The 12,977-nt window shown below is 47.6% G+C and overlaps 1 protein-coding gene across 1 annotated transcript in view; it reads right to left on the reverse strand.

Moving 5' to 3' along the window:
- Positions 1-12,977, reverse strand: part of CDH23 (cadherin related 23) — a 549,671-nt gene that overhangs the window by 35,870 nt on the left and 500,824 nt on the right. The window contains exons 39-42 of the mRNA XM_074999481.1: positions 8,655-8,876; positions 8,431-8,550; positions 3,601-3,781; positions 573-706 (exon numbers count right to left, since the gene is read on the reverse strand). Of these exons, the coding sequence (XP_074855582.1) occupies positions 573-706; positions 3,601-3,781; positions 8,431-8,550; positions 8,655-8,876 (657 nt within the window). The remainder of the gene's footprint in view (positions 1-572; positions 707-3,600; positions 3,782-8,430; positions 8,551-8,654; positions 8,877-12,977) is intronic.

The raw sequence follows: 12,977 nt of genomic DNA on the forward strand, positions 1-12,977 counted from the left end.
CAGGAGGTGGGAGGAGGGAGTTTCCTGCAACACAGTGACAAGACCGAGGCCATATTTATGAAACTACTGCCATGTCTACTACCTCTAAAATTAGAGGGTTACAGAAGCTACTTCCCTTGCCTTGCTTTATAATAAGAACAAAATGCTGCCACATTTCAGCAAAACGTGACACTAGACAGTTGGCTTGTCCCAGAACAATTAGCCTCAGTTCAGAACTCAAGCTGGCTTTGTACCACAGAGGCTTGTGATTTCCGAATCACAAGACTCCACAAGCTCTAGTTTGCGGACCAGTGGGCTTTCTGTGTCCAACTTCAGCAATGCCAGCAGTTTATTAGCTGATGTAAGTACGAGGAGGAAGAACCTCTTCAAGCCCCTCTTTAAGGCCTGGGGGAAGAAAAGAAAGGGGTGATGGCTGACAAGTGTCAGAAAAAGAATGGAAAATGGGGGAGGGAGGACAGGAAGGCAAGGAGAGTGGACCAGGGATTCTTTTGTTCTCTCACTCTTCCATTCCATGCTAGGAGACAGACTACATATGTCAGGCAGGTCCCGCCATCCCAGCCAGCAGGACTCACTGTGGAGCTGAGAGGAGGCGTCCCTCTGTCCCTGGCAGCAATGGTGAGATTATAAAAGGCAATGTTCTCTCGGTCTAGCTCAGCATCCTTCCGAACACGTAGCTCCCCCTCCACAGGAGAGATCACAAATTCTCCTGCAAGACAGAGCAGAGGAGGGCAGGGGAAGGAGTCAGGATGTGTTCAAAAGGAAGTTTGCTAGCAAAGCAGGGAGGAATGAGACACAGGAAAGCTGCAGCCTGCATGGACCCGACTCACATCTGGACAGAAAGGTGAGACCTTGTGTTGAGGGGAGTAGATAAGGCTCTGGGGCCTGTAGTCTCTTTGACTGTCTTTTATAAGCTTTGCACCAGGAAGTTAAGGCTCTGAAAAGGTGTCATCTACAAGTGTAGAGGCAAGTTGGGTCTGTGGAATTAAAGAAATCATTGCCTCCTTTATCCTACTTTACTTCAGGCAACTAAAACATTAATGCAGGGGAGGGGGCCAGTATCCATCACCCTCTTGTCCACACTGAGCACTGCAGTCAGGAACAGCTACTGTAGAGAGTGGCGGGTACCCCTGTGGCCAAGCCTAGAGACTGATCCTGAGTGTTGGAGCGGCTGGGCACTCTGATGTGCTAGGCATCCCCACCTGGGATCTGTGTGAGCAAGAGGTGTAAAAACTAGCCTGCAACACCTTTTATGACTCAAATCCAGTTCTGTGACAATGGCGTCATTATTGTGTCCTTAGGCACAGGAAATTTGTGAAGTGATCTGCAAGCGGTACCATCATCTCTCAAGGGCAAGTGTACTATACCCAGGTTATTTAGGAAGTTGGAGCATAGGCCAGCTGGCACTTGGACTGTCTTTCCTTAGAATCAGTGAATCACAGGATTGGAAGAGACCTTAATAGGTCATCAAGTCCAACCTCCTGCTCAAAGCAGGACCAATCCCAACTAAATCATCCCAGTCAAGGCTTTGTCAAGCCAGGGCTTAAAAACCGCTAGGGATGCAGATTCACCACCACCTCTCTAGGTAACACATTCCAGTGTGTCACCACTTTCCTGGTGAAACAGTTTTTCCTAATATCCAACCTAGACCTCTCCCACTGCAACTTGAGACCATTGCTCCTCCTTCTGTCATCTGTCACCACTGAAAACAGCCTCTCTCCAACCTCTTTGTAACCCCCTTCAGGTGGTTGAAGGCTGCCATCAAATCCCCCCTCACTCTTCTCTTCTGGAGATTAAACAAGTCCAAATCCCCCAACCTCTCCTCATAGGTCATGTGCTCCAGCCCTCTAATCATTTCTGTTACCCTCCACTGGACTCTCTCCAATGTAATCCACATCCTTTTTTTGACCCCAGAACTGGACACAATACTCCTGATGTGGCCGTACCTGTGTTGCATAAAGGGGAATAATCACTTCCCTAGATCTGCTGGCAATACTCCTACTGATACAGCCCAGTATGCTGTAAGCTTTCCAGAAACCTGACTTAAGCAACTATGAAAATGGTGACGTAAATTTATTCCACGGTGCTGTTAATCCACATCGCTGCACACACAGTCTGGCTTGATTAGAACTCTGTGGTGAGGGATGGCCCAGAACTGGTATAACAGGTGTCTTGTAGTTCTGATCTCGGGGAGATTGGCAGAACTGTGCATATCTGTGGGCAATCTGTACGAAAGCAGCATGCAGCAGGTCTGGATGGAACAAGGGCTTAAAGACTCTCATTTTCCATAAGATTATTGAAATTCAGCCCCTACAATGACAGCTGAGAAACTCCCCTTCCCTCCTTTAACAGTCTAGTGGCTGAATGACAAATGAGCCCAAAGGCTAACTGAAATGTTTCTTCTCTCCTTAGATGTGGGTTTGTCTGGTGTTGCTACTGGAGGTGGAGAGTTAGGGATCTCAGATTGGTGCTCTGCAAAGCACAGCCATAACGCCTGCCTGATGCCCATCAGCACAGATCTTACTGTGTATTTGTAGACCGGTGCTGTCTTTTTCTTGTAAACAGCTTCTGTGCCCGTCTTGGATTTCCCCAAAGCCCCTCCTTAGCTGGTGCCCTTCTTTTTGTTCCTTGAGTTAAATCCAGGCCAAGCCCCCTATAAATAGGCAATAACAAGCTGAAATGTTTCCTTGCAGAGCGGATGCTTCTTGTAACAGGATTTCCTGATGCAGAAACTCCAGCTCCTCAGAGAAACAAGTTGAGAAAGTTTTGAAATGCTTCCTGAGCTTTCCAAAACCCTCTCAGCCCCTTCCACTCTCTCCCCATCTCTCTGGAAGGGTTGTGTCGGGGGAAAAAGTGTATTCTGAAGGAAAGCTCTACCCTGGGGCTCTCTCTTCCCAGGGTAACAGGGTCATCTGACTGAGGAGTAGGAAGAAATCCTGGATGCTTTCTCTTGTTCCACTTGGTTTGGTCTGGATCTCTAGGAAAGGACATTGTCATCCATGCCCTCCCGCTGCCTGCAGCTGTTCATACAAAGCTGGGATCTGGATCTTCAGCTTGACCCTTTTACTGATTGATCAGATTGTACAGCTGGCTTTTCTACTGGCCTTAAAAACCAGGAGTTGGGCCTGTACCCCAAGGAGGACACAAGAGAGTGTATATGCAGAGAGGCAGTTGTCAGTGAACAACTCTGTGTGAACAGGGAGCTGTGGGAGTGGACACAAAGATATACACGCCTGCGATGTGCACCAAGAAGCATGAATATGCGTTCTACTTACGTACAAGCATTTCTGCAGCAGCTGAGCACCTCACACCCTCCCAGCACTTCTAGTGATCAGAGAAACGGTGTTTGTTTATACACTGAGGCCTGCACAGTTGAAGTGAGCTGCCTAAGGAAGCCTGGGGCACAGCCAAGAATAGCATCCAGACAGTTTTTGAGTACTAGTCCTGCCCTTTACCCACAAGGCCATCTTTCCTCTGCAGCCTGTACTTACCTCTTTGTACACAGGTGAGCAACAGGTAGTGCACAGGTACGTGTGTTTGACAGGTGTGGGAGTAACCCAAAGGCATTCCAGATACTAGCTTCTCTCCTCCATCCCAACTCACCAAGAGGGTCCCCTGCTATGATGCTGTATTCCACTTGTCCACTGGGCCCTGAGTCCCCATCATGGGCCAGGAAAGTCCATACTCTTGGGCCAGGCTGGCCCTCTGTGATGTCAAAAGGTCCCTCGTAAGCTCTTGGAAAAGTAGGCTGGTTGTCATTGATATCATTCAGGTTCACCAACACCTGCAGTTAAGGCAAGAATACACATAGTAATAGAGAAACCATGGGGAGCAGTCAAAGCAGATCCCCCACCTCTTTGTCTCAGTTCTGGTCTGTGATATTGAATGGCCTGGTAAGAGGCACCATGACAGAGGATTCAGGGACATTCTGCCCCAGATTGTCCTCTTAGACTAAAGTGCTGGCACCTTATTTGTTAAAAGACTGTTTAAACATGTCAGGTTCCCTAGGCTATATTGCTATATTCACTTAGGAACATAAGTAAAATGCTTCCAGACTTCCTGTTTTCACACGCTGACCAAGGAGACAGCAAATTATCTTCCTGTCTTTTTGGTTTACTGAATTTTGGAAGATTCAGCAGAGTCACGAAGTTCAAAATGAACATGCTGGTTCGACCCTGAGCATGCAGGTAATATTACTGACTGTGTTCTTAGCCAAATTAAACATAGTATGAAGTAAACAAAGTCAGTATAGGCAGGCAGAGACTCTGTGGATCCCACAAATTTGTGATGTCCCTGGAGCTTTTGCTGTTTAGCAGAATCGAAGTAAATCGGTGCACTGCTGTCTGACGGGCTCTGCAGCCTGCCAGGCTGAGATTAAAATAGTACCAGCCTCCTTCAAATCACTGACATATTATTCTGATACTAGAAAAGCAGACACCTCAACTCCAGTCTAAATGTTGGAGCACATTAAAGGAAAAATCAGCTGAATTATAAGTTTCTGCAGTCCATACAGACACAAAGCTGGAGAAACTGATTATCTGAGTTACGTGGAGAAATGGGTGGGCAATGTGGAATCTCTGCCTGACAGACAGAGAGTAACAATCTCAAAAAGTCATCTGACAGCAGTGGTCATCAGCTTGATATGGAAGTCCAGGTCCCTGTATGGATTTGCCTGCTGCAGTCTTTTTGGTAGTCAGTTGCTTTACTTCTTCTGTATGCAGGAGAGCTGTCAGAGTTCCTGGGCCCCTGGGCAAGATGTGTGGGGGAAGGGCTGGCTCCATGCTCCCAGAAAGGGTGGGGCTGGGAGCAGTCAGCCCTCAACGCTGCCTGGAGCATGCCACACTGACCCTCCTAACCCTACAGCCAACCTGGGTTCCTGGCCACCACCACTGCTGTAGTAGCAGCAGACAGGAGCCCTGAGTCTTTCTGAATCACTGGGCCCTGGGGCAAATCCCCCCACACCCAGCATTGGTATGTGGCATCATACACTGTAGAGTTATTCTCTAGCACTGTGCAAACCTTAAAACAGCTGGAGTTTGGGTATGCATCCAAACCAGCCCCGAAGGCCTGGATACTCTGCTGAAGCGTATCTCACTACTGCATCTCTTGGTGTCGTCTGTTTCTTTGGCCCAATTCGTTGAGTTATTTATATGATTAGTATTAACTAATATTACAGCACTATCTACGAGCCTCTAGCCAGGATCAGCCCAAACTGTGAGAAGAGGTATAGCAAAAGCTTATGACAAGCTTACACACGAGACTCGCAAAGGATGGAAGAAAGGAAGTATTATCATCCCTATGTGCTTTTTTACAGATGGCTAACATACAGAGACATTAAGGACTTGTCTGTGATCACAGGGCTGGTAGCTGAGCCCAGAATCCCCCAGTCTCAGTCCAGCGTCTTCTCCGCAAGCCCACCCTTCCTCTTACAGTCTGGTTTCTGGTGCAAAAATTCAAAGGTCACAAATTTGAAATTCACTTCCTCCAAATACTTGGCAAAGAATAAATTTAAAATTCACTGTTTACACAACCTGTCTTGCCAGTAAATTGTTCACCAGAATAGTCACAGGAAATGAACACTATGGGTGGGGGAATACAGCTGAAGTGAAGTGATTTTCAAAGTGCAGTGAATAGTTATAAGAAGTTGTTCACAAGAGAAACTTAGCCCTTGTTAGGTAAAAAGCCCAACATTAATGTGCTAGCACCTTAAAATACTACTAGGGAAATGGAAATCTAGGACTGGATGGCTGGGGTTCCCAGTGCTATTTTTATGGTTGTAGTTCATTGCTTCATTGTGATAGCACCTAGGAGCCCCAGTCACGGATCTGGACTATGCTAGGCACCATACAGAGAAAAAGCAAAAGGACGGCCTCTGCCCCAAAGAGCTTATCCTTAAAGTACATGCTGAAATACAAATAAGCAGATATTCCCATTGTGCATGGTGAAAACAGTGATGTGGCCAGTTTAAGAATGGTGGTTGAAGGTCACAGGGGAATGCTGCTATTTGACTCCTTGAATTTTGTGTTAAATTACAAAAGAAAGCCGGATGGAGTGTTCCTGTGGTTCTGCAGCTATGGGGTGGGCCCCCCCCAGGGAGGCAGAGGAATGTGTCAGGGGAGGCACGAGCTGTGTGCTTTCCTCCTTTCCTCCCTCCTCCCCAGGTGGCTGGAGCTCATGCAGAAGTGCTGTGCATACCCAGGAGGTGGGGCTCAAGGGGACAATCAGAGCCCCACTAGCTGGGTTTGGGTTCTCCCTCACCCCATAATCCTTTGCCTGGATGCAGCAGGGCTCCAGCTGTCAGCCTTGGGGTGGCAAGAGCAGCACAAAAATGAGGGTGACTGTCTGCTATGGAAAATGCTATTGACGAACATCACTTTTCACATTATCACCCCAGCTTCTGTGCCACTGCTGGCATGGCACTGCCTTGGGAGCAAGACAGCCAACCAGCAGCGGCTGCTCAGAGCTAGGTCGTGGTATATTTGTCTTTTGGTGTGAGGTACAAATGATTACAGCCACAAAGAAGCGGGGCACAATCAAATAGGTTCTAGATCATGGTTTCCCAAACTGGGGGTGTGTGTGAAGAAATTCCAGGGGGGGCGTGAGGTGACCCAGTCTCCCCACATTATTCCCCCCACCTGAAGAAAGAGCCAAAGTTTGCTTCCGGCTCTCAGCTCCTGCCATTTTATGTGGGTGACCTGGCACAGCTGCTATAAAAAGCAGGCAGCCGGTGAAGACCCACATGCAAAGGTGAATGAGTGTGGGTTGAGGGGGAGGAGGACGAGGAGGAGGAGGATGGGGTTAGATGGGGTGCTGTGGGTGCCTGGTTCAGGAGATGGGGATGAGGATGAGGTAAGAGTTGGGGGATGATGGTGCCTGGCTTTGGGGGAGGGGAGGGGCTCAGGTGGGTGGCTCATGGGGCTTGCGGTACTTTTGAAGCTGGCCCTGGCATTGCAGGGCTCAGGCAGCTCAGGCTGGCGGGTGGCTGGCTGGCCCCAGCATCATGGAGCTTGGGTGGCTTGGGCTGGCAGACAGGGGGCTGGCTCTGCCAGCTTGGGGCTGGGGTGGGCGTCTGGTCCCAGCAGCGTGAGGCTTGGGTGGCTGGTGGCTGGCCCTGGCAGCTGGGCAAGTGGCAGGTTGCTCTGGCTGGGCGAGTGGCTGGTGGATCAGGCAGGGCAGGTCTCAGGTGGGCAAGCAGCTAGCGCAGGCAGCTCTGGTGGCTGGCATGGGGCTCAGGCATCTGGTCAGCTGGGACTTCACCAGGCACCCACAAGGGACAAAGACAAACTATTTATGCTTATTTTTAATTTTAAATAACATTTTTATATCAAGCTTTTGTGTTTATTTTAAATTACGAATTTAATTGTTTCTTAACGGGGAGTCGGATGATGGTAAAGAACAGCGGGGGCGGGGCGTGAGGGTTTCTCAAAAATCAAAAGGAGGGGTGTGATGCCAAAAAGTTTGGGAACCTCTGTTCTAGAACCACTAGTTTCAGTTCCAGTGCAGAAACATTCTCACCACAAGCTGCTCCTTCATGGTCTTGCCTTGACAACTGCGCTCAGTTCTGGTCAATAAGGAGGTTGCATAAAAAGAAACAATTCAGGCAAAGGCAACAAATGACTGGAGGCTGGACAGACTTTCTCACGGGGAGATTAAAGAAATGGGAATAGTAGGGTTAGAAAGAAGATGAACAAATAGGTGACTTTGTAGACATATATAAACCAACGGATGTTGTAGAAAAAGTCAGGCAGGCTCTCCCCACCCCCAATGCAAGAATAAGGGGGTACTCAATGAAAAGAAAAGGGTCAATTTAAAAAGGGATGAAATGAAATACTTCTTTCCAAAAGAACAATAACTTACAAGTAATCAGACTAATTAGACGTAAAAAAAACGCTTCCTTTCATCAAGGAAACACAGCAGCTGTTTAACAAGGCACAACAATGGTGCACAACAGCTTAGCTCAGGATGTGATGGAGATTGAAGCTGATAGTTGAAAAGTCAGGGGGCATTTTAATATAACAAGGGGCTGCAAAGTGAGTTGGGGGATCATGGTAGAAAATGTGGGTGCTTTGATGACGGGAGAGAAATAGCTCAGACCTCAGCTCATTTATTCAGAGTGAATCTGCTGCTCCTTTTTGCAGGGAAAGGGATCACCACAATGAACCTGCCCCCTTCCTGTTTACTTCCCATGTTTTGCAATAACATTTTGGATAACAGAGTGCAGCTGCCACACATTCTTGAGCAATGACTATCAGACAAAATTACCTAACCACCCCAAAAGTTTAGACTGTATTGCATTCTGTGGCAGGAGGATATAAAACTTCTCCAAGGGGGACTACTGCATGGTATGTTGCAAGCCCCTTCACTTCCCATAATGCCCCACTCTCTAACAGTCTGGAGGGATTGTGGGATACTGCTCCCATGGCAGCTACATACCGTTGTAGTGGTCGTGAGACGGCGCGATGGGATTGGACACTGGTCGGTGGCAGTGACAACCAGAGTGTAGCGTCCATGGCTGATCTCATAATCCAGCTCCTTCACTGTGTGGATCTGCCCCTGAAAAGACATATGAGAGTGGTGGGATGACTAGTGTGAGGGAAATTAACCAATCAAAGGGGAAAAATAGGGTAGCAACATGAAGAGCTGGAGCTGTTACTAACTGTGGTGCTGTTCATGTGAAAGGTTCCTACAATATTCCCCTCTGTGATGGCGTATGCAACTGTGCCATTGGGCCCTTCATCCTGATCCAGTGCCTTGATGGTGATGAGCATGGCATTGAGGCTGGCTGGGCCCTCATCCAGTGTGACTTCATACGGCTGTTGCTGGAACACTGGCGCATTATCGTTCTCATCCAGGATGATGACACACACTGTAGTAGTAGCCTGTGGGCAAAGAACTAATTAATTTATTGCCACACACTAAAAGAAATGGAGATTTGCTCTTCAGTCCTGGCTGCAGATGATCTAGCTAGAGTGGGGTTGGGTCTGGTAGTGCAATGACCACAGGGTGGAGAATTCTCGTAGATATAGTAGTGGTACATGTGAATTACTGCCAACCAACGTTTTCATACCTGTTGCACTTTTCATCTGAGGGTCTCAAGGCATTTTACAAACATTAGCTAAGTAAGCCTCACAATAGATAAGCATTGTTATCTCTGTTTAACAAACAGGTGAACTGAGACCCAGAGAGACTAAGTGTTCTGCCTGTTGTCACACAGACCTTGCCTACTTTGTTTCTTCAGATATTTTACTCTTGGTGATAGTAATACTGGGAGTTCTGCTGGAAATTAGCTGTTGTCTAGCCCTGCTCATTCAAAGGCTGGAACTAGTCTGCACCAGAGCTTCTACTGTTACCACCAATAATGGCAGCAACAATGGATAGGGGGGAAAAAAAGGTTGTGCAGGCACTGCCAGAGTGAATCAAGAGAGAAGCTGGAAACAATGCTGGAGTTCCAGTCCCCTGATCTAACTGTAATGCCAAGAGACTGGGTTGCCAGCACTAGGCATAGAACCTGTGAGTATCGGGTCCAAAGCCCTGCACTCTACCACATGAACTAAAGGCCAGCTGGCTCCCAGGTGAGGCCATAGAGCAGAGACTTCACTCCCCCAGATGAGGTCTCAGTGCCTCTGGGTACTACCTGCTTTTCTGGACTGAGGAAGCACATCCTGAGCTTCTGAGACCTTCCAGAAGTCAATCTTGGATGAGCCCCCAGCTGTAATGCTGACAGCCCTGGTTACCAGCACCAGGGACAGAACCTGTGAGTACAGGGTCCAAAGCCCTGCACTCTACCACAAGTGCTAAAGGCCAGGTGGCTCTTAGCTAAGAGCTGTAGACCAGAGACTTCACTCATCTCTGATGAGGTCTCAGTACCTCTGGGTACTACATAACCCATATTCCTTCAGTGTTTAGACAGAGGGTTCTTGGGACTCTTCCATCTTTTAATAATAGTGACCAAGTGTCTGGAATATTTTATTGAGGTCTTTGTGGCCAGTGAGTCACCAAAAGTTCTTCCAGACACATCTCTCTGGCAGACAATAACTGAAGAGCATGAAGTCATAAGAACTGTAAATCCATCAATCTTCTTCATTATGCTCTTTTCTCTTTTAACAGGAGTAAAACATGACAAATGGCAAATGCACCATAAGTCACACAGAGATGAGTTTCTTTTATTCCATCAGCTGGTGCTGGACAAGAACATTTCTTAAGCAGGACCCTTGACAGTGTGGCTAACTTTCACCCAGGTCTCAATGGACTGTTCCTGTCCTCACCAGCCCATCTCTGAGACAGAGAAGGGTGAAGACACATTTTTACTGTCTTCTTACCTGCCGCCACAGGAAATCTCACTCTGTAAGAAAGGTGTGAAAGTGGAGTGTGCCTGTCTCACTCTGGGATAGGTTGTTCTTGGTGGTGGTGGGGGAAACTGTGACATTAGCACCCCAGCTATGCATGCCACACAGGAAGGCAATAGGGTAAATTAAAATAAGACAGCCGAGGGTCTCTCTGACCACATTTTAGCTGTAAAATCCACTTGACTTTGCACCTAAATCCCTCCCTAATCAGAAGCCTCTTGTCCCTCAGGGAATAATTTTCACAAGAGCTCTGCAAAAATTTTGCAGCAAAACCTCAAACCACACAATAGTCAGGTGACTTCCTCTTTCCATTACAGAAGCAAACTTTGGGGCAGGTTAGTTGGAGAGCTTCACTACAAGGCTGCACATGCTGTTGCTTATGCAGTCAAGCTGGCAGGCAGTGGGAGGGGCAGGAACGCACTCTTGACTCAATAACCTCTCGCCATTTGACAGGATGCTGCCACGAAACCTGCATGTTACTACTGAGCTACATGACCCGCTCGTCCACTTTTCTTCGTTCTTTTATCAGGTTCATCGACAATGTTCTCCTGACAGTGTCTGTCTGGTGCTCCAGGCAGAGGAGCTCTGAGACACAGCCAGTTATCACTCTGTTTCTCCAGTGACGCTTGCTGCACAAACACTAACCTTACTCCCACTCTGCCTCTGCCTTACTCACCTCTCCTCTGGACAGCACCCCTTTGGTGTGGGAGGCAGACAGGCACGGTGTAGATGACCCTATGCTGTTTTGACCAGCCAGCCATTCTATGGAGGGAGCCATGGTGCCCACCTCCAGCCAGTGTTGCTTATGATCAGCCGCAGCCTCTGCTATTTTACTACATCTCCCCAAATCTCTCAAAGCACCTTAGTCCTGACCTGCACTGTCATTGTTGACTCATTTCAACCCCATGGCATTGAAGTATGCAAAGTAACCAGAAGGACTGAGAGACAAGCAGCTCTGCTGCTGCAGTGTTCCTTTGCCTGGAGCCCCAAATGACACAACCCGGCCTCGGGTTTTTCACTCTTCCAGCATTCTGATTTGTCATCAAAATCAATGAGATTCTTCTCGCTGACGCCTAGAACGGCGCCTGGCATTTTAGAGTCGACTCATCACTTGTCTTCTAAAGTTATGGCATTACAGACAGAAGGACAAAGGGAGACATGCTCAGGAATTAAGGGCTAGGCTCCACATTGCAGGGCTGGTTAGCTTTGCTAATTTTGTTTGAGCTGTGGGCTCAGCTTCTAGGTAACACCTGCTGATTAGTTTGGTCATAATTTTGACACAAGATAAACGGAACTTGGCAATTCTGGCTAAATTTTGAATTGAGATTTTGAGCTTGTTTGAATCTGAAATTCAAACAAAACTCAGATGCCAGAAGGAGAAGTCGCCAACCTTAGTACATCAAAATATGTTTTCTTAATATGACATGAAGCAAAGCACTGAGAGTGAGATTTTTGCTCCGACTGGGAACATGGTGAAGGCCCTGCGCACTCTACAAAGATGGAGGAGTAACTGCATCAGGAGGGGAAAAACAGCAGAGCCTGCCAGAGAGATTACCTCACCATGTAGGATGAGGGGAGAACTGAAGCCACAGCCTGTAATAATATAGCTTTTATCTGATGGATAAGTCAGCATGTGGGATACAAAAATTCCAGTAAAAGAGAGGATATATGGTGCTGTTCTTTGACGCAGAGATTTGCTGTGCACGTGTGAGGCTCTTTACAAAGGCACCTCATGTACAGTCTAAAGAAAAAAACACACACACATTCCAAGCATACCAACCAACCTACCAGATCACCATCCCAGGCAGGTCTGGGAAGACGATGCTTTTTGTTATGAGTACTTGTCTACCACTGGGGGATGGGCTATAGAGGTAGTTCTCTGAGGTGAGAATTGGGTTATGAAGTACTGTGCACGGGTGCACACTCACTGTACAACCATAGTGTTCAGACAGCTAAAGAGAAACATTACAGAACATGAAGGACAGAAAGAGGGAGAAAAGAAACCAAGCCCCTCTCAACATCTACAGTAGAGACGATCAAAACTCAACTTATCTGCATCGAAGGAGAAAGCTAATGAATGTGGCTGAACAACAGAGATATTAAAACGCGAATACTGCACACATAGGGATATGGTTTCTTGACACTACTATTACAAGCAGTGGAGGTTGGAGAGGAGGAAGGCGAGGTTGATTAGTCCAGGTTTATTTGCTGCTGTATTTTTCCCATGCCTGCTCACCATCTCACACCATGCACCAATTAGGCCCTTTCTCAGTCGCCACTTTAGCAATGTGATCAAGTACAGCAGTAACTGGGAGAGACCATCTGAACATCCTTCAAGCCTTACACCCAGCAGGGCTCATGGTGAATCCCAACAAATGCAAAGCAGGCTGAGAGGAGGCTTACTTATTTAGGACGTATCCTGTGGCATGGTCAGATCTACTGCTTGTGAGTAAAGTCCAGGCCTTTCAGCCCTATTGATGGCTGTCAACCACAAAGCTTTTGGAGTTAGCAGGTTATTACTGCCACTTTGTTCCCAACTTCTCATTGATCCTGGTGCCCTTGACAGAACTTCTGAAGGACAACAGCTGATGAGTTGATTGGACAGAAGACTGTGCTCGAGCCTTGCAGGATGAG

Source organism: Carettochelys insculpta, chromosome 7 (assembly GCF_033958435.1).
Source record: "Carettochelys insculpta isolate YL-2023 chromosome 7, ASM3395843v1, whole genome shotgun sequence".
NCBI classification, from domain to species: Eukaryota; Metazoa; Chordata; order Testudines; family Carettochelyidae; genus Carettochelys; species Carettochelys insculpta.